This window comes from Mauremys mutica, chromosome 9 (assembly GCF_020497125.1).
Source record: "Mauremys mutica isolate MM-2020 ecotype Southern chromosome 9, ASM2049712v1, whole genome shotgun sequence".
NCBI classification, from domain to species: domain Eukaryota; kingdom Metazoa; phylum Chordata; order Testudines; family Geoemydidae; genus Mauremys; species Mauremys mutica.
This window is the reverse complement of record NC_059080.1, coordinates 80,708,808-80,728,460: the sequence shown is the minus strand read 5'-3', so window position 1 is coordinate 80,728,460 and position 19,653 is coordinate 80,708,808. Positions and strand designations below refer to the sequence as shown.

The 19,653-nt window shown below is 42.9% G+C and overlaps 1 protein-coding gene across 1 annotated transcript in view; it reads left to right on the top strand.

Moving 5' to 3' along the window:
• Positions 1-19,653, top strand: part of PLCH1 (phospholipase C eta 1) — a 137,581-nt gene that overhangs the window by 82,690 nt on the left and 35,238 nt on the right. Inside the window, exons 6-11 of the mRNA XM_045031540.1 lie at positions 745-838; positions 4,248-4,451; positions 6,351-6,471; positions 9,098-9,269; positions 14,183-14,290; positions 19,462-19,623. Coding sequence (XP_044887475.1) covers positions 745-838; positions 4,248-4,451; positions 6,351-6,471; positions 9,098-9,269; positions 14,183-14,290; positions 19,462-19,623 — 861 coding nt within the window. The remainder of the gene's footprint in view (positions 1-744; positions 839-4,247; positions 4,452-6,350; positions 6,472-9,097; positions 9,270-14,182; positions 14,291-19,461; positions 19,624-19,653) is intronic.

The following is a 19,653-nucleotide window of genomic DNA, read 5'->3' as shown; positions in this document are numbered from 1 at the left end:
TTTGGTGAAGAATGAGAAGCTTTATGGAAATATTATAGTATCATTTTTGTGAAAAAAATATGACTAACCTAACCATTTTTTCACTTCCCTTCTGTTAAGTGTAGGGTTTGAAAAAAGCTACTTGTCATTATAGAAAAGAGATAACTAGGAAAATATCCTGACAAAACTCCCACTGACTTCAGTGGGGCCATTTACTTCAGTGGGGCCAGACTTTTATCTCTGGACCTGATTCTTCTGTCACATCTCCTGTGTATCACAAATAACTGTTGAAAGCAATGAAGTTAATTGTAGAAAACAGGTGTGTGGAAAAATCAGATTTTTTTTAAAGTAAAATACATTTAAATATCAGTATCAATCCTTTCTCTGTACTTACTAGTATAATATTGGAACTCAAACTGTTAAAGACTCTTTTCGTGCAAATTTTCAGCTCTTAAACCAACCAGTATAGTTGTGATTATCAGTTCTCTACCATGTTCATCCTGAAAGTTAAAAGATAAAGAGCATGAGGCTTGTGGAGAGTTACCAACCCCCCTTCCCCCTCTCCCCCCCCCCCCCCGGCTTCCCCCCTGAAAAAAAACAAAGGTCATTTTAGAATAGTGTTACTGACAGTCTTATTCATGGTTGACTGAGTTCAGTGTTTGATCACAAGATTTTCAGCCAGACACAGGGGGTCTGAAGTATATTTTGACATGTTGGTCACATACTAGAAAAAATATGTATACCAATGCTGTCATTTTTGTGCAGATGAATAATGTGACCACAGAATATTGCCTTGACATCATAAAGAAGTTTGAAGTTTCAGAAGAAAACAAGGAGCAAAATGTTCTGGGGATAGAAGGTAAAGTATCTGATTCCCAATTTATTTCCATTGCAGTAGAGTGGAAGAGTTCTAACAACATTTTCCTTGATGTGGCTTTTAATGTCTGATGACTACAACAGATTAATATGAAGGCTCAACCACATGATTTTTGGGGGGGTATTTTATGGATTGAAAGATGGGAGAACAACAGGTTGGAATACCTGACTAGTATTGTACCACCAGCCACAATTGTACTGCAAGTGATTCCAATATCATCTTAAAACAAGAGTGCATACAAATTTGTATGGGTTCTTATTGCTAATTGTTTATTTGTGTTTGTTTATACCATAATCTGTTTTCATTGATGTAGAAAAATGGGCCAGTTGTGCTGTTACACTAGTGAAAAAACACTCTACAGTGGTCCGTTAATTTACATTCATGTAAGTGACAGCAGGGAACGCAGTGAGGCCCAGAGTATTTTCTTACAAGATTTAGAAACTTGCTCCTTTCATTTGCAAAAACAAGGCTGCAGGTGGTATATTAATTCTGAAACCAACTTAATACCATATTCAGATCTGCATGTATCAATAAATCTTTCAGAATTAGATTGAAATAATTTAAGTGCTACGGTCGGTTAATTAGCCCAGAAGGTAACTTCCATGAGCAGATTAATTTGCTTGTTGGATTCTGTAGGGACAAGAATCATCTTCTTGCTAAAGCAGAGCAAGGAAACAGGAGGCCTGGATTTACCCTCATAGTTCTGCCATAAATTCTGTTACTCTGGGCAATTCACTTAGGCTAGAATTAAGAAAACAAAACAAAGGAACAAGCTGTGGCATTTTAAACATTCGAAAACACTTCTATTCCTATTAGGTTTAGTAACACTCTCCTCACATTTAATTACATTCAGGGTCTTAATAGTTTGCTGTGTCCCTTTAAAACATTTAAAATTCCATATTCTAAAGTTCACTATTTAAACTCTAGTCTCAATTCTGATCTCAGTTACGCTGGTGTAAATCAGTAACTCCACTGATGTAGTGGAGTCACAGTGCTATGATATCAGAGTCAAGCCCTCTGATTCCTTGTCAGGATATGGTAGAGACCTAGGAGCCAAATTCATACCTGGCATAAGTGATAGCTCTCTTATTAATTTAAACGGGAATTGTGTCCACTTATGCTAGGGCTGGATTTAGGTCGTTTTCACATTATTGTGACCTGTTGGAACATTTCTGCAGTGTTGCATTTAGTGTGAGTTCCAACAAGGAAATGATTACCAGTACAAAATTCTGGGAGATCTCCAGGAGGTCAGGCCTGTCCCCTTGCAGGCCCAGTGCCTCCATATCTCTTTCCCCACAGCTGCCAGGAATTTACTCTGGCTCCAGCTGTCCCGACATCTCACTTAAAGAGGGATCCCACTGGTGAAGAAGGCTCCATGGAAGAGGTAATATTATCCCAGTATCATAGGGCTGCCTGCCTGCCTGGAGCACCCTCTTATGGCAGGCTACAGCACAACAGGCACACCTGCCTCATTTTCTCCTTCAGAGTCTTTCCGAATAAAAATAGCCTTAGCAGTTTAATTTATCATAAGAGAAAATCCTGTGCAGATAAACTATAACACAAATCCCATAAGCACAGTCCCTAATTCCCCAGCATAGTCCAGACGGTACATGCTACACACCAAGCATGGCTTCAGCATCTCTCATCATGGGATCTCTCACCGTGCTCCAGCTCTCCAGTGCAACTTTGACATCTCTCACCACACTCCCAGGCCTCAGCCCCTCAGGCTTCAGCTTTCTGGCTCAGAGAGCCAGCCGGCATCACCCTCTCCTGCTCTCAGCCTTCAGCCCTCTCCAGCCATGGCTCTGTGGTTCAGCAGGGGCCAGCAGCTAGCCCCTCCACTGGCTTCCTAACTCTCAGCCCTTTCAGCCTTTCGAGCTCAGGAGTGTCAGTGCACTAGCCTCTCTGCTCAGTGAGGGCCTGCAAAGTTTTCCACTCCCTGCAGACTGTCTCTCTCAGGCAGCTCTCACCTGCCCCGTCCCTGTCCTCTGCTCCTCAAGTCTGTGCACTCAAGCAGGCCTGACTCACCAGCTCTCCCCCTATTTACATGGCCCAGGTGCTGCCATGGCTCTTAATTACCCTAAGTGGGAACACCTGTTTGGGCACAAGGTGCGCTGGATCGGTTTCATTTCCAGGCGACGACCATCCTATGACACCCAGGATATATCACTCTTGTTCTATAATCTTGGGCCAGTAGAAAGACAATGTGCATCCCCTCGATGCCTCATACCCCCAACACGAGGCTCCCGTTCCCTCCCTTACACCAAGCCAGTCATTTCCCCATTCCTCCAAATGGATCCTTCACCTGCAGGAATACTCTCCTGGGTCTTTGGAAAGAGGGATGTGGTTGCAGAGGCAACTGACATCCCTTCCTCCACTGCACAATGCATCCCAAGGAGTCAGGAAATATCAGCTTGCTGAGGGTCACATCTGTGCAGGGCAGTTTTTAATGACAGCGAGTCATTGTTTGGGTACAAAGTACCTGATTGTTTGCAGTGGTATTTAGATTAAGTTAAATAATTTTTAATCTTATCAAATAATTTGAAAAAGGAATTCTGTAAATTCTAATGGAAACAATGATAAGATGTTTTGTTCTGTTTGTTATTGGAATGTTTTTGTTTGAACTGCAAGAGACAGTGTTAGCATACAGCACTTGCCTAAATGTGTGTATCAGATTTGGCCCAGAGAAACTCGCCAAGGTTTCAAAGAATTTTTACACACAGATTTCCATCATATGCTCCATAAGGGCATGAAGGAAACATCTGATGTGAACACAGACTTGATAATGGGATTGTAGATCTATGCTTTTCTTAGTCTTGCCGTGTTGCTGCCATTCATTATTTAAGCTTTCATATTTTACCACTTGAATCCAAATTTCTGCCCCCGCTATTCTTTGTTAATAGATTTCTTCTGAATCCCTTAGCTCAGTGCCATTGCTGTCCAAACGCTGCTGGTTTTGGTAGGCATGGATTTGTAAACCCATTACTACATTGTTCTGTTTTGTCTGTTTTGTAGTTTGTTTAATTTTTTTTGAGAATCAACAGTGCATGTGATGCTGTAGAGACCAGGAGAAAATGATGGACTTGTCTGGCATAAATGGTCAGAACGCCCATTGACTTTAGCAGGTGTAACTCCTGTTGATGCTAGCAATGAATTTGGTCTATGCCCTCGCCCAAAGGAGCTTGCAAAAGAAATAGACAAACCATAGATGGTAGTTCAGATACTCAGGATGGTGGATTCATCTCACATGACACAGCCGTTCTTGGGTGGCAGATTAACACTGACAGGCTTTAGCATAAATAGTATCTATTTTATCAACCTGTGTATTCTAGTAAAGTTAATCTGTTCAGGTACACTGCACTCTTGAAAAACTGTTTCTTTTTGTTCAAAGGTTTCACCAGCTTCATGCGCAGTTCTGCTTGTGATATATTTAACCCGTTACATTCTGAAGTCCACCAGGATATGGATCAGCCCCTTTGTAACTACTATATTGCTTCATCTCACAATACATACCTGACAGGAGACCAACTTCTATCTCAGTCCAAAGTGGAGATGTATGCCCGGGTGTTGCAGGATGGTTGTCGATGTGTTGAAGGTATTTTTAATGTTATTTGTTTGGGTGTGAAGCTCTGTAAAGTCTGACAGACATTTCTCTTAAGTTTTAAGTTTGACACTGAATGTGCAAATTAATTTGCTCATATTTTACTTCACTATCTTCTTCACTGCTTTAGTAAGTTTTATTTGTTAGCAATCTTAACAAGTAATGTTTGCCGTTGAGATGAGTGTCTCATACTAACACAGCATAACCACTGCTGGTTTCTCCTCTGGTGTCCTGTATTAAGTGGCTCACCTTAACATTGGCTCTAATAACATTTTCTATGTCTTCCCCATTGTTCTCTTTCCTCCTGTTGTTTTTAGTAATATCTGTCATAGCCCAATAACCTGGTGTTTCTGTATGAAACATCTCTGAGACTAAGTTGGTGGAGTTTGAATTCAAACTCAAATTAATAACATCAAAATCACTGGAGTTACTCCGGGGATAAATTTGGCCGTCTGAGTTTAATTATAAGAATCTCAGTCATTCTAGAAACTCGGTGTTCAGATTTACTCATCAGTTAGTAACAGCATTCTCAGATAGACTAAAACATGTTAAGAACAAACACTGGGAGAACATAGGCTCTGCAATAGTTGATTAGACCATTTGTCCAGCTAGTGCAACAGCACTGTGCTTCCAGAAGTGACCTGTGAAGGTGGGGAAAAAAACCAAACAATTGTGCAACACTGTACATAGTGGAAATGAATCCTCTCTGACCTCTGCAGTTGATAACGTACACTTGGAAGCATAAGATACTGGGATATGTGCGACAATAGCAATTCTCACCCTATATTTTAAGATAAAGAAGAACTGCCTTTAAAAGCTTTAGTAGCCTTTAATGCAGGGGTGGGCAAACTTTTTGGCAATAAGCTTATCTTTCTGCATTGTAATGAGGCTAATACTCAGAATTAAAAAAAACAACCTCCCCACCCTGTAAAACCCTGTGTATTATAATTGAGACCCATGAACAGATCTGGTAAGTTACAGTTGTGAAACTGTATTTGCAAAGACCTAATAGAGCTGTTCTACACATGACTGGATCGATAAACCAATCTATAAATACATTTATGATTAAACTGGTTTTCCTGCCCACTCATGTAGTGTATATGATAACTCTATTAACTTTTTTGCAACTTAAGTAATTACTTATGATTTTTTATTTCTAATTTGCGTATGATTTGCTATTACATTTTCTAGTCTCATTTCTGAAATAAAATAATCTAAAATACTTTTTCATGAATGAAATCTGATTCATGAGTGATAGTAGATTGAGCATCACTTTGGTAATCAGAATGTTTTGGTACTCAGAAATGTTTCACATATTCATATACAGTATGGAGATGGTATGATATATAAACTAGAGTAGCAGAGTGAAAATTGATTTGTATTTCCCCACAAATAAAATAATCATACTCTGAGAGCAGATAATTGAGAAAATAACCATCTTTGATAGCATATAGAAAGCCTTTCCCCCAAGCCTTAATTCACATCAGTGGTCCTATTGAGCTGAGTAGAATTTACTGGCGGGAGTACACTGGACTTCTCACACAAATAAGGACTACTGATGTGAGTTAGCTTTTGCAAGGTCAGGCCCTTACGGCTGAATGTTCTTACACAGGCTTTATTCTGGTTCTGATGGCAGCAGATCCTTGTAATTATACTTGAAGGGAATATTAATTTATCACAGTGTTTGTATAATAGAGATTGGTCTTCAGTTGTTTGCCATTGTGTTTTGTATAGTTTGTACAAAATACAATATGAAAGCATTATTTTATTACTCAGGATTCATGTCTGATTTACATGAGCACATAAAACATTCCTCTCCCCTTCAGAAGAAAATTTAAATTTTTTTATAAGACACTGGATATTTTTTCATTGATAGGTTTTTTGTTTTGACAGTTGACTGCTGGGATGGTCCAGATGGAGAGCCAGTAGTGCACCATGGTTATACCTTTACTTCCAAAATACTCTTCAGAGATGTGGTAGAAGCTATCAATAAAAATGCCTTTGTCAAAAATGAGTAAGTGCAATGCAGGTTCTGAGCGTTAAGCAATATACTTCTTTTGTGTAGTAAATCTTATATAGAAATATTGTATCTCAATGTAAATTTCTTCCTTCAAACACACAGTGAATCTGATTATTTTCTCTATTGTTAACTTTGATTTATCTCTTAACAGTGTGAACATTTTATCTTCCCATTAATCAATGCCCAGGCTACAGAAGATCTTTTATAAATCACCAACTCAATAGTTTTTTTGTTTTGTATATGGAGATAGTCATAACTGTACAATTTCAGAGTTGTTTTAGTCCACTTTTAAGAAGAATTTTTCACTGATTTCCAGTGGGGAATTCTGCTTAAAAATTAGTGGCATAACGTTGCTTTCGGGGACAAGTGTCCTCAATTTCAGTGACAGATTTGCCTGAAAAAGGACAAAGTTTTCTAAAATCTTTGTAGTAAAAAAATCCAGAAAGTTCAAGGGTAAAGATGGTAACATTCTGCTCATTATTTATCCCATTGTGTCTCAGGATTATAGAATATACCATATTATTAAAATCAACCATGATACTACCACACCTTCTGTAAGCACAACATGATACATTGAGAATGAAGGCTAGATCATTCCTTCCACCAAGATAAAAACTTTGGAAGGGGGGCAGAGAAGATTGAGAACTCCATGGGATGAACCTATAGAGCTTTTAAACACTTCCCTTAAATACTTGGTGAGAGGCTGTAGAGTGGCTGGTCCAGTGATTAGGGCACTAGAGAAGGACCATTAGAGAAGACCGGTCCAGTGATTAGGGCACTAGCTGAGAACTTGGAAGAACCAGGTTCATATCCCTGCTCCAACACAGACTCCTATTCCCCTTGTGAGGGCTCTGAAAACTGCAGAGGGGGAGTTAAGCTGTTCATGGCAACAGTATTGCTTTGCATGCTGAGTTTCAGAGCCCTAAGAGGGAAATGTGGTCTGTAGATCACTTGATCTTATAACTCCTCCACACAGAACAGGGAGCCTGTGTAATGGCCTCAGAGAGGAGATGGCAGACTATTGGGTCTGAGATCTGTGCCTGTATTCCTGTGGATCTTGGCTTTATAGACCTTCCCATGTCTATTCTGACATCATATTGATTTTTACCCTCACACCAAATGGAGCTGGAAAGTTGGTAGCGTTTTCCACATGGGTTTTCCTTTCATACCTGTTTTACTTAGGAAGGGAAAGTAACTATCTATACACACAGAGAACTGCCTGTGTGCATCTGTCTGTAGGGCAGAAGACTAAAGCCAATCAAACAACTGATGCACATTGAAAAACAATGGGAGAGGAGAAATTTTCACCCACACATGGTCCTACAAAGAGTGTCATGGGGTCCTTACTCTTTAGAGGACCTTGACCCACAAACAAACAACATGGATCTACACTGAGCTGTTTTTAGAAATCAGGGCCTGCCTTATAGCTCTTGAGACCCCAATTGACTTCAACCATGGTGCAAAGGGTGTTTGTCAGGGCAGAATTTGGCTCTTTTTGTCTTTATTAATGAGGTAAAAATATAGAGCAACATTCTACCTGCAATTACACCAGTTTAAAGTGACTGTTAACAGTAAGTGACTGTTAACTTCAGTGGAATGAATTTGGATTTGCATCACTGCACCCAGATGCAGAATTTGGTCCAGGTGGTGTAGGGTTCAATGAAACTATGTGTCCCTCTGAGTTTATTCATTAGTTTTCAACCTTTTTTCATTGGCAGACCCCTAACCATTTTTGAATGGAGGTGCAGACACTTTTGGAAATCTGAGACATAGTCTGTGGACCTCCAGGTGTCTGCGGAGCACAGGCTGAAAACTATTGCATTAGTGTGGTAGGGTGCTCAGAGAGTCGGGCAGCTGAGTGGTTAGCGTACCCAACTTCCAGCCCCTTGTCTCTTTGTCAAAGCAGTAGATGTGCCTGCTCCTGATCCTAAGCAAGGAATTTTCTGCTTTCTACCCACACCTGGGGCTTGGCCCTGAAGTGGGGAGGGTGAAAGAGGGGGTCCCAGCACAGGGCACCGTGGGAAGCAACACTGGCAGGATCCTCCCTGCAGCAAGTCCAGTGCTCTGGGCTACTTTTTATCTATATGTCCCTTCAGTTTGAGGTATGGCCCCTATAGTCCAAACAGTCACTCTTTTAACAGAGGAGTCCAAAGGAGCAGAGCCTTGGAGGATGTGGTGGTTAGAAAACGCTCTGCCTGAGGGCCTTACCCGCTCTGTGATCCCATCTCAGACTCAACCCTCCATCTGGCTTATTGGAGAAGAACTGTCCTGCAGCCTACCCACCACCATTTGCCTGGCTTTCTGAGCTCCTTTTAACTTGCTCCTGCAGTCCCGAAAGGGTAGCGTTACCTGGGCCCAGTATTGCCTTTCAACCCCATTGGGCCCAGTGTGGGGTTTGTACACCTCATCACAGTCAGTCAGTTTTCATGCTTTCTTCAAGGAGATATGATTGTAATAATATGATGAAAAACACCATTTTAAAAACAAAATGGCTGCTACAGAGACTGGAAGAGCAAGATGAATGTAAAACAACCTACTTTCTAAGTTACATTATGACTGCCTGGTCATATATCTTGAAAAGCTCTTATGATATCATCTGGGGGGTTTGCTTTTGTTTTAGGTTTCCGGTGATACTGTCTATTGAGAATCACTGTAGTATCCAGCAGCAAAAGAAGATTGCTCAGTACCTCAAGGAAATATTCAGTGACAAACTGGACTTGTCATCTGTAATCGCTGGAGATTCCAAGCAGCTTCCTAGCCCTCAAAGTTTGAAAGGCAAAATCCTAGTGAAGGTAATTTGCTACCAGTATTATGTACAAAATGTAATAGTCAGTATATTATACTTATCATCTTAGCTCTTGTCCCCTCAGGCCCTAAGAACTCAATTACCAATGACACAAGAATCAGAACAGATATAATTAGCTGGGTTTTGATCTTGTGTTTCTTTTCACACAGACATTAAAACAGGTTTTATTTCAGACTTAGCAAGTATCCTGAGATACTTTTTGTAAAGTGATATTACCAGGCTATATTAAATATAATAATAATAATAAAAAATACATAAATAATTTGTACATATGTATTATCTCATCTGAAGATCTCAAAGCATTTTACATCTTTTTATTACTTACACTTACAGTAGCCCTATGAGGTAGGAGCAATATTATTATACCCATATTTATAGCTGGGGAATATGAGGCACCCAGGATCAAACAAGGAATCAATGGCAAAGTCAAGAATAGAATCCAAGGTCCCTGATTCCCATTCCCCTGATCTAACCTCTATCTAATCTATTTGAGCTGTGGTTTTTCTAAGATGTCTTGACAGTGGTGCTAAGCACCAGTCCACATTCTCTCCTTACAGTGTATTCTTTGGGCACAATATAGAAAAGAGTGAGAAATAATTTCAAATTTATGAGAAGAAAAGCATTCTTTCCCTTCTCTCCTCACCTTCCTGCTGCTAAGAGCAACGGTTCATCAGATAAAAGCGTTTTTTCATGGTTCGTCAGTTGTGGCTATGTAAGTGAGAAGAATGCTTCAGAGAAGAGCTAAAGAACAAGGGAAAAGTGCCAGTGTTGTGTATGAAATGAATAATTTGAACTTTTCAGTATAAACAGATCCTTTCTGGAAGGAATTTCAGAGAACTAGATGAAAATAATGAAGAAAAGATGAAAAAGCTAGATAGTACTTTGAGAGGATGATTAATATGTATTTACCTTATCAGACTGCCTCTTTTTAATTTAATTTAGCATGGTGAGAACACTTCATTCTCTGTAAACACAGAATTAGCTGTCTAGGCATGGAGTTGACGCGGCCAGCATTGCAAAGTGACAAAGGCTGTTTTCCTCATCATTGTAGACTGTTGTCTGATTTCACAAAATACTGTATCTGCTATACCATCTATCACTCATGTCAGCCAGCCACTTGAGAAAACACAAACTTTTGTTACTTTTGAATCAGCAGCTTTTGGGGAAGTAAGAAGCCAGTTCCACACTTCCCTGCCATTATTTGTACTCCATTTATGCATTTGTTCATCCTTCCACCCTGAACAACATGTAGTGTTACTGGATTGTTCAGACACTGAGCCTGATTCTCCCTTCACTTAGGGCTTATCCACACAAACACCTAGTTTGTGGCAGGTTGGGATATAAAGTTACCCCATGCTGGCCTGCCGCATCCTAAGTGTCCAATGTACCCTGCTGTTGCGAACTAACAATTCTGAAGTGCACTTTGATCTATCCCATTTTGAAATGGTGTCCAAGTAGACAAGCTCTTAGGTCAGTGTAAATCAGGAATCAGAGGGGTAGCCGTGTTAGTCTGGTTCTGTAGAAGCAGCAAAGAATCCTGTGGCACCTTATAGACTAACAGACGTTTTGCAGCATGAGCTTTCGTGGGTGAATACCCACTTCTTCGGATGCAAGCAAGGTGTTTGTGTGGATAAGCCCTAAGTGAAGGGAGAATCAGGCTCAGTGTCTGAACAATCCAGTAACACTACATGTTGTTCAGGGAGGAAGGATGAACAAATGCATAAATGGAGTACAAATAATGGCAGGGAAGTGTGGAACTGGCTTCTTACTTCCCCAAAAGCTGCTGATTCAAAAGTAACAAAAGTTTGTGTTTTCTCAAGTGGCTGGCTGACATGAGTGATGCAAGCATCCGAAGAAGTGGGTATTCACCCACGAAAGCTCATGCTGCAAAACGTCTGTTAGTCTATAAGGTGCCACAGGATTCTTTGCTGCTTCTGTAAATCAGGAGTGGCTCCACTTTCAGTGGAATTATAAAGGTGTAAGTCAGAGGTGAATTTGTACTCCATTTATGCATTTGTTCATCCTTCCTCCCTGAACAACATGTAGTGTTACTGGATTGTTCAGACACTGAGCCTGATTCTCCCTTCACTTAGGGCTTATCCACACAAACACCTAGTTTGTGGCAGGTTGGGATATAAAGTTACCCCATGCTGGCCTGCCGCATCCTAAGTGTCCAATGTACCCTGCTGTTGCGAACTAACAGTTCTGAAGTGCACTTTGATCTATCCCATTTTGAAATGGTGTCCAAGTAGACAAGCTCTTAGGTCAGTGTAAATCAGGAATCAGAGGGGTAGCCGTGTTAGTCTGGTTCTGTAGAAGCAGCAAAGAATCCTGTGCTTGCATCCAAAGAAGTGGGTATTCACCCACGAAAGCTCATGCTGCAAAACGTCTGTTAGTCTATAAGGTGCCACAGGATTCTTTGCTGCTTCTGTAAATCAGGAGTGGCTCCACTTTCAGTGGAATTATAAAGGTGTAAGTCAGAGGTGAATTGGACCCCCTGGCTTGCAGAATAGTACTATCCATTCAAAAAAATGCAGTGTCAATGTCCTGTTTATCTCACGGTATAAATCTCATGGAGAACAATCTAGTTTATGGTGGTATCTGGCATTGACAAATGTAGAGAGCCTAATCAGTGGTGAAGATAAGCACACATCACAGCATATAAGTTTAATTTCCTAGATATTAACTGACATCTTGATTTTTATTCCTCATCAGACCTTCTGTTAATACACTGCTAGGTATCTACAGATCTGCACTTGCAATGTGAGTGATCATATAGGAAAATTCAGGAAGATTTATTGTTCTGTTTACCATTGATCCTTCAAGCCTTGTATCCTGTCACCAGAAGTAGCCAACAAATGCTGCATCCATATTCCACCACACTAGCCAACTGTTCAAAGCTAGACATGAGCTTGGGGGATATTTCTTCCTGACCCAAGTTGCCTTGCAGCCATGAATTAGCCACTAATTTCAGCCTGCTGACTACACTCCAAACTATACATGCAGTATTTCTATAGGCTTTCCTGCTTCCCTCACACTAACTGCCAAATGCAATCAAGTTCCCTTGTGTCTTCAGTTCCCCTGCTTCTGATGCAGAGTGTCAGCCTTATTGTCTGATTTTATAACAGAACAGCCTGCTGGAGGTGAGCATGAAACAGCTGAGTCTAGTTATACAAAGACATTCTGACAAAAAGGCTGCTCTAGAGATGGGAGAATGGCCATTTTTTTTTTAAAACTTCAGTATAGAAAGTTCTTTGAATCCTGAAGCTGACAGTGAATTCTGCCAGTCAAAAATTAGACTTCCCAGAGGGTTTTGTTAACCCTACCTTTGAGGCAATTACCTCTTGTTGCAGAAATTGAGCGTGACATACTGAACTTAAGAAAGCTGAGGGCCTTAGAGGTTAAGAACACAGCATCTTTATAATTGTGCCCTTTGGATGCCTCATATAGCTATCTGACTATATGTTCATTTCATCCTAAGTATTCTGATGGCTGGAAAATATTGCATTCTAAGAGTTAAGCATGTAAACTATGGAGCCAAGTATTACTATTCTTGATCAGTGGAGAATAGAAAATTGAGTAATGCACAGTACACGTTTGGGCTCTACTATTTTTAATACATGATAACTGAAAAATAAACTGAATCTAAAAGTACTCGTGGGACATGTACTGTCTTACATAAAGTCATTTTACTGCTAGAGTCTGGACCAGCACATTGCTCAGCATTTATGCTCACTGGCAGTATAATGATGCTTCAGTGTCTAAATGATTTAAGGTATTCATTTAAAAGAGTTGCAGCAATATTCATTGCACAGCTGTCAAAAGCAGGCAAGAGGCAGATTTGCCTGTAGAGTTGCTCAAGTTACTTGGAGAGGAATTCTTAAATTTTTCATATTACAAATGGCAGCACTTTTTTCATTTGAACTTACTGCTAGGAAGGATTCTTTTTTTTTTTTTTTTTAGTGTTTTTTCAGCGTTTCAAACTTCTTTAAGAATAGAGATGTGATGTTACCAAGACTCCAGAGATCACAGACAACCTACAGCTAAGCAATTCAGTACTGGGGGACTTAACTTTAAAATATTTTTTTTACATCACTCCAATGATAGCATCCGAGTTGGCAACTGCATGGTGTAATGAAAGGTAATAGGAAACATCAAAACATTAAATAGGTAGGATTTTCAAAATTCAAGGGGAGTTGGCACCTAGTTCCATTAGGTGCTTTGAAAATCCCACCCAATATAGTTAGTACCTGTTACTATTGCACAGAGAGACTGGTCTAGACTCATGGCATAGTCTAAATCCATTTATGTCCATAGCAAGACTCCCATTAAGTTCAGTGGGCTTAGGATCTGGCCCTTGTGAAGGGCGATGATTATGAAGAACCTGTCCAAACTGAGATCAGAACCACATTGCCTACAATTGTGTTTGAACGTTGTGTTTATTATTATTAGCAAGGGTCTGAGGTCTTGTCCACACTAGGGTTATTTCTCTAAAATGTCCTACCACTTCACCTCCACCTGTGATATCAGTAGTGACAGCTCTGGTGTAAACATGGTGCTGGAAGCTGCCAGTATCTTAAGTACCATGCTATCTAGACCTGCTCTGAGCAAATGCTCTTGGCATTGGCTGGCTATATCTCATTAAGCAGATACTTTGCTTATACTGTCCCATTAACCAGCAGTCATTTTCTTGAGGATAAACTGGTTCCCTGGGAGGTATCTGTCAAAGCCTAAATGAAAAATTCTGAAACCAAATGTTCATGATCACAACTTGAAATAATGTATTCGCCCATCAGACCTTATTTGGAACTAGGAACAGGAACAAGAATTTTAGCCTGCATTCTCCCCAGTACTAGCAACTTCTCCATATATTATACATATTTTTGTGCTAATTTTTAGGGAAAGAAGCTACCATATAACCTTGGAGCTGATGCTGAAGAAGGGGAGGTTTCTGATGAAGACAGTGCTGATGAAATTGAAGATGATTGCAAGTTAAAGCTCTGTTATGTAAGTGTATAACAATTATATGGCACAATTTGCTTTCTCAATCCTGTGTTCCTTACACACCCCAAACTCCCATTTAATATTATTACTTATAGATTAAAATTTTTTAATTTGGATGCCTAAAGTCACGCACCTGAATCCATATGTAAGCACCAAAGTGGTCTGAATTTCACAGTTCTAAACCATTCTTTTATTATTTCTTAGCCTTTTGTCTGTTTTCTCTTCTTTTTTTGTTGCCTTTAACCCCGGACTCTTTACTTGCTCTCTTTTTAAAGATTTAACCCTGGTCTATTTTCTTTTAATTTTATTTTTAGCCATTTCCATATTTGTTGCTACCTAACATAAACAGTTGTGCAGTGCTGATGCATGCTATGCAACAGGTGTTCAGCCCAGCAGCAGCCACAGTTCACTAATTGAAAACTTTGAACAAGAAAGAAGATATTATACAGTATGGTACAAATAGAAGCGGCCAAATTCAGATTTAGCATCAGCAGATGTAACTCCATTGATCTCAAGTTTGAATTTGGCCCAGCGAGCTTGTTTTTTTATTACCGTATTTTTCCGTGTATAAGACTATACTTTTTCCTAAAATCCTTAGACTAAAAATTGAGGGTAGTCTTATACACGGAAGTAAGCCCCCTGTTCCCTGCCTTCTGACCCCCCCAACCCCTATCCACCCCCCCCCCGAACTCCCCTGCCCTCTCTCCAACACCCCCTCCCTGCCCCCTTACCGCGCTGCCTGCACGTGGCTGGATCCGGCGAAGCGGGACCGGGTAAGCGGGGCCGGGCGGCCGTGGACGGGGACCCAGAGCTGGGCAGCCAAAGAAGCGGGGACGGGTAAGCGGGGACGGGCGGCCAGGGAAGCGGGACCGGGTAAGCGGGGACGGGCGGCCGGCAAAGCCGGACCGGATAAGCAGGGCCGAGCGGCAGGCGAAGCGGGGCCGGGCGGGCGGCCGGCGAAGCGGGGACGGGTAAGCGGGGCCGGGCGGGCGGCAAAGCGGGGACGGGGAAGCGGGGCCGGGCGGCAGGCAAAGCGGGGACGGGTAAGCGGGGCCGGGCGGCAGGCAAAGCGGGGACGGGTAAGCGGGGCCGGGCGGGCGGCCGGCAAAGCAGGGACGGGTAAGCGGGGCCGGGCGGGCGGCCGGCAAAGCAGGGACGGGTAAGCGGGGCCGGGCGGCAGGCAAAGCGGGGACGGGGAAGCGGGGCCGGGCGGCAGGCAAAGCGGGGCCGGGGAAGCGGGGACGGGCGGGCGGCCGGCAAAGCGGGGACAGGTAAGCGGGGACGGGCGGCCGGCAAAGTGGGGATGGGTAAGCGGGGCTGGGCGGCAGGCGAAGCAGGACCGGGTAAGCGGGGCCGGCGAAGCGGGGATGGGGAAGCGGGGCCGGGCAGGCAGGCGGCGAAGCGGGGACGGGGAAGCGGGGACGGGCGGCCGGCGAAGCGGGGAGCCGGGTGGCTGGGGACGTGGGGAGCTGGGGAGCCGGGCGGCTGGGGAGCCGGGCGGCTAGGGACGCGGTGGGTCGGGGACGCGGGCGCCGGGTGGCTGGGGACGCGGGGAGCCAGGCAGCTGGGGACACGGGGAGCCGGGCGGCTGGGGAGCCGGGCGGCTAGGGACGCGGGCGCCGGGCGGCCGGGGACGTGGGGAGCCGGGCGGCCGGGGACGTGGGGAGCCGGGCGGCCGGGGACGTGGGGAGCCGCGCGGCTGGGGACGCGGGGAGCCGCGCGGCTGGGGAGGCGGGGCTGGGGAGCCGGGGAGCGGGTGGCTGGGGACACGGTGGGTCGGAGACACGGGGAGCCGGGGCCGAGGGGCCGGCGGCTGGGGACGCAGGGCTGGGCGGCCGGTGAGCGGGCGGCTGGGGACGCGGGGAGCTGGGTGGCGGGGGCTGGGGAGCCGGGGGGTCGGGGACGCGGGACAGGAGCCGGGCGGCCGGGGACGCGGGGCCAGGGCAGGAGTCGCGCGGCCGGGGAGGGATGCGGCAGGAGCCGGGCAGGGCCGCCGCCGGAGACCAGCCGGGGCGCATGGCCCTCCTCGGCCCCTCTACCCCTACCTCCGCGTTCTCTTCCTGTGCCTGAGCGGCAAAGTCGCGGGGGGGGGGACAGCTGAAGCGCGGCTGGAGCGGCAAAGAAAACAAAACAAAAAACCTGAATTTGGGGTTAGAAAAGTTGGGGGCGTCTTATACATGGGGGTGTCTTATACACGGAAAAATACGGTATATCCCCACTGACTCTCTTATCATTTTAATTTATACTGACTGTTTTAATTACACACACACACACACACACACACAGAGTTTTCATTCATATTTAATGTTTTTATTGCAGACACACATCCCCATGTAGTTCTCAGTTATATTAAATATTTTGCAATAGCTTTTTAAACAGACTTTTGTTCTGTTTTTCTTTATCATTTACATCTGCTGTTGGGAGTTAAACATTTCTCAGGCTGACTTGGGAATCACTTTGCAGATTGAGGTACTATAGATTCCCTTCTGAACTAGCTTAGAGAAAGCAGATGTTCACGCCACTTCTTTTCTTTAATTCTATGCACAGGCACCACCTACATGTCAAGTAATCAGCAAAGTCTTCTCTAGGATTCATGTACATTGCATAAGACAGATAAATGCAGTGATACTTAACACTGAGAGAGAAGATGTGATTCATTTCATTTTTACAAAGCCTTAGGCTTTCCAATTACTTTGTGTTCAGAATGTAGTGTAATGCTATTTGAGCCATATGGTCTACAAAACAACCTCATGTAGAAATACAATTTTGATTTGGATCCATGAAGCAAGAGGCAAAGACCACTCGTTCAGTGACCCAAGAAGTTATATTCCCTCCGTATTTCTTGCAGATTTGAACTTTTTCATATTTAGTAACAAAAAACTAAGCTACAGTGAAGGCTGCTAAATGCAATTTAGGTCCCCGATTCTCAAAGCCTTTAGGCTGTGCTTAATTTTGAGCACCTGTCTAAATCTTTGCAGGATCGGGTTGAAGCAAAGAGATGCCATTGAACACAACTATAAATATAACCCCAAGGTAAGGTTAGATAACCATGTGACGTTGCAGTCTATATAATTTTATAAAAATATGCTAATGAGTGAATATAATGTAACTGGAATATGCTTCATGCAAAAGGTCTCTTGTAAGGTATTCTATATAATTTTATAAAAATATGCTAATGAGTGAATATAATGTAACTGGACTATGCTTCATGCAAAAGGTCTCTTGTAAGGTATCCTTACAAAGCTTATAATCTACTGAGTGTGATCATCCTATTTGTATCTGAAACTAGAAATCTGAAATATTACTCTGAGGGCCTATTGTACTTATGCAAAGTGTGGGCCATTAATGGTGGTTTGGAATCTTGATGAGTCCCATTGACCAGGACAATTGTCTGCAGATGGGTGTGTTTTACCTGTAAGTCCTCCTGTATACGTGTGTGCTGACAAGTGGGCAATGAAGTCTTGCAGTGACATGTGATCATGTCACCTGAACTGGAATCCATCTTTAACATTGTGTCTTTCCATTGAAAAGGAGGGGGTGGGAACCCAGAGAGGAACAAAGGATTCCCACCTTATGCAAAAGATATAGAAAGGGGTCGAACAGAACAAAGGCTGGAGAGGAACCATCATGAAGAATCCCCTAGCTACCACTTGAGCTGGAACAAGAACTGTACCGGGGAAAGAATTGTGCCCAAGCATGGAAGGGGTCCAGTCTGAGGAAAAAACTTACTAAAGCATTTCTGAGGCTGAGATTATCTGTATTCAGTTTGATTAGACATAGATTTGCTCATTTTATTTTATTTGGCTTGGTGACTTACTTTGTTCTGTCTGTTACTACTTGGAACCACTTAAATCCTACTTTCTGTATTTAATAAAATCACTTTTTATTTATTAATTAACTCAGAGTATGTATTAATACCTGGGGGAGCAAACAACTGTGCATATATCAGTGTTATAGAGGGTGAACAATTTATGAGTTTACCCTGTATAAGTTTTGTACAGGGTAAAACGGATTTGTGTGGGTTTAGACTCCATTGGGAGTTGGGCATCTGAGTGTTAAAGACAGGAACACTTCTGTTAGCTGCTTTCAGGTAAACCTGCAGCTTTGGGGCAAGTAATTCAGACCCTGGGTCTGTGTTGGAGCAGACGGGAGTATCTGGCTCAGCAAGACAGGGTGCTGGAGTCCCGAGCTGGCAGGGAAAGCAGGAGCAGAGGTAGTCTTGGCACATTGGGTGGCAGCTCCCAAGGGAGTTTCTGTGATCCAACCCGTCACAAAGGTTAGATAACCAATGGTGACCACAACTTTAACTCCCCATTCATGCACCCACACCATCGAACAGAAACATTCCTCAGTGACTGGCAGAGGCTCTACTAGCTTATCCTGGGTACCCCCCTCCATCATATAGAATTATCTTAAAGGGAGAGCTGCACTGCCAGGGAATGGGTGCCCTTAGACCCAACAGGGAGGCACAGGGCTTCCTTGTGGGTGGCCCTGTGTCTGCCACACAACTGGAGCATCTGCAGGATTTGGTAGTAGGCTCTCACTTTCTTCCATGGGGATGAAATCTCCCTCCCCCTCAGCAGAGGAATGAAGAGTGAATTCCACTTTATGTGAGGCCCTTATTATTTACACCAAAAGTTCTGCTAAACATTTTTTGTTCTGTGTTTGTAAAGCATCTAGCACAATCAGGCCCATAGGTGCTATCACAATACAAATGACTATTATTAATAATAAAAATGCCTCATCTGTGTTCCATCAAGAAAGAGTTATAATAATGCACTTAGAGTCTTACATTTTCAAACGGCGGTGGCAACACATCAGCTGTATAGTCCTCACTACATCTCAGAGAGGGTAGGTAAGTGATAGGATTGTTCCCATATGGGGAAACTGACACTGAGGTGCAAAATTCTGAGGTGATCTAAATGGTGACCTAAGTCAACATAACTTACACATCAAAGGACTAAAGGGAAAAATGTGGCAGGGAAAGAAGCCAATAGGAAGAAGCATACTAAAGCTTTTTCCATCATCCTATTTGTACTTGGAAAGGGTATGAGGAAATGTTTAGAACATCAATAGTTTGCTTGGATGGAAGCATCCATACTGCTCCATTTGGGTTACTCAAATAGGATTGGCGTGTCTGAATGTATTTAACAGGATTTGTTTATTCATTTCAGAGTAATGGTACAACTGAACACCAGATGGAATCTTTTATAAGAAAGAAACTTGAATCACTGATAAAAGAATCTCAAATCCGGGACAAAGAAGACCCTGACACTTTCACCGTGAAAGCGCTGTTAAAGGCGACACATGAGGGCTTAAATGTAAACCTGAAACAGGTATGAGCATTCTTTTTCCTTCCTTGTGTT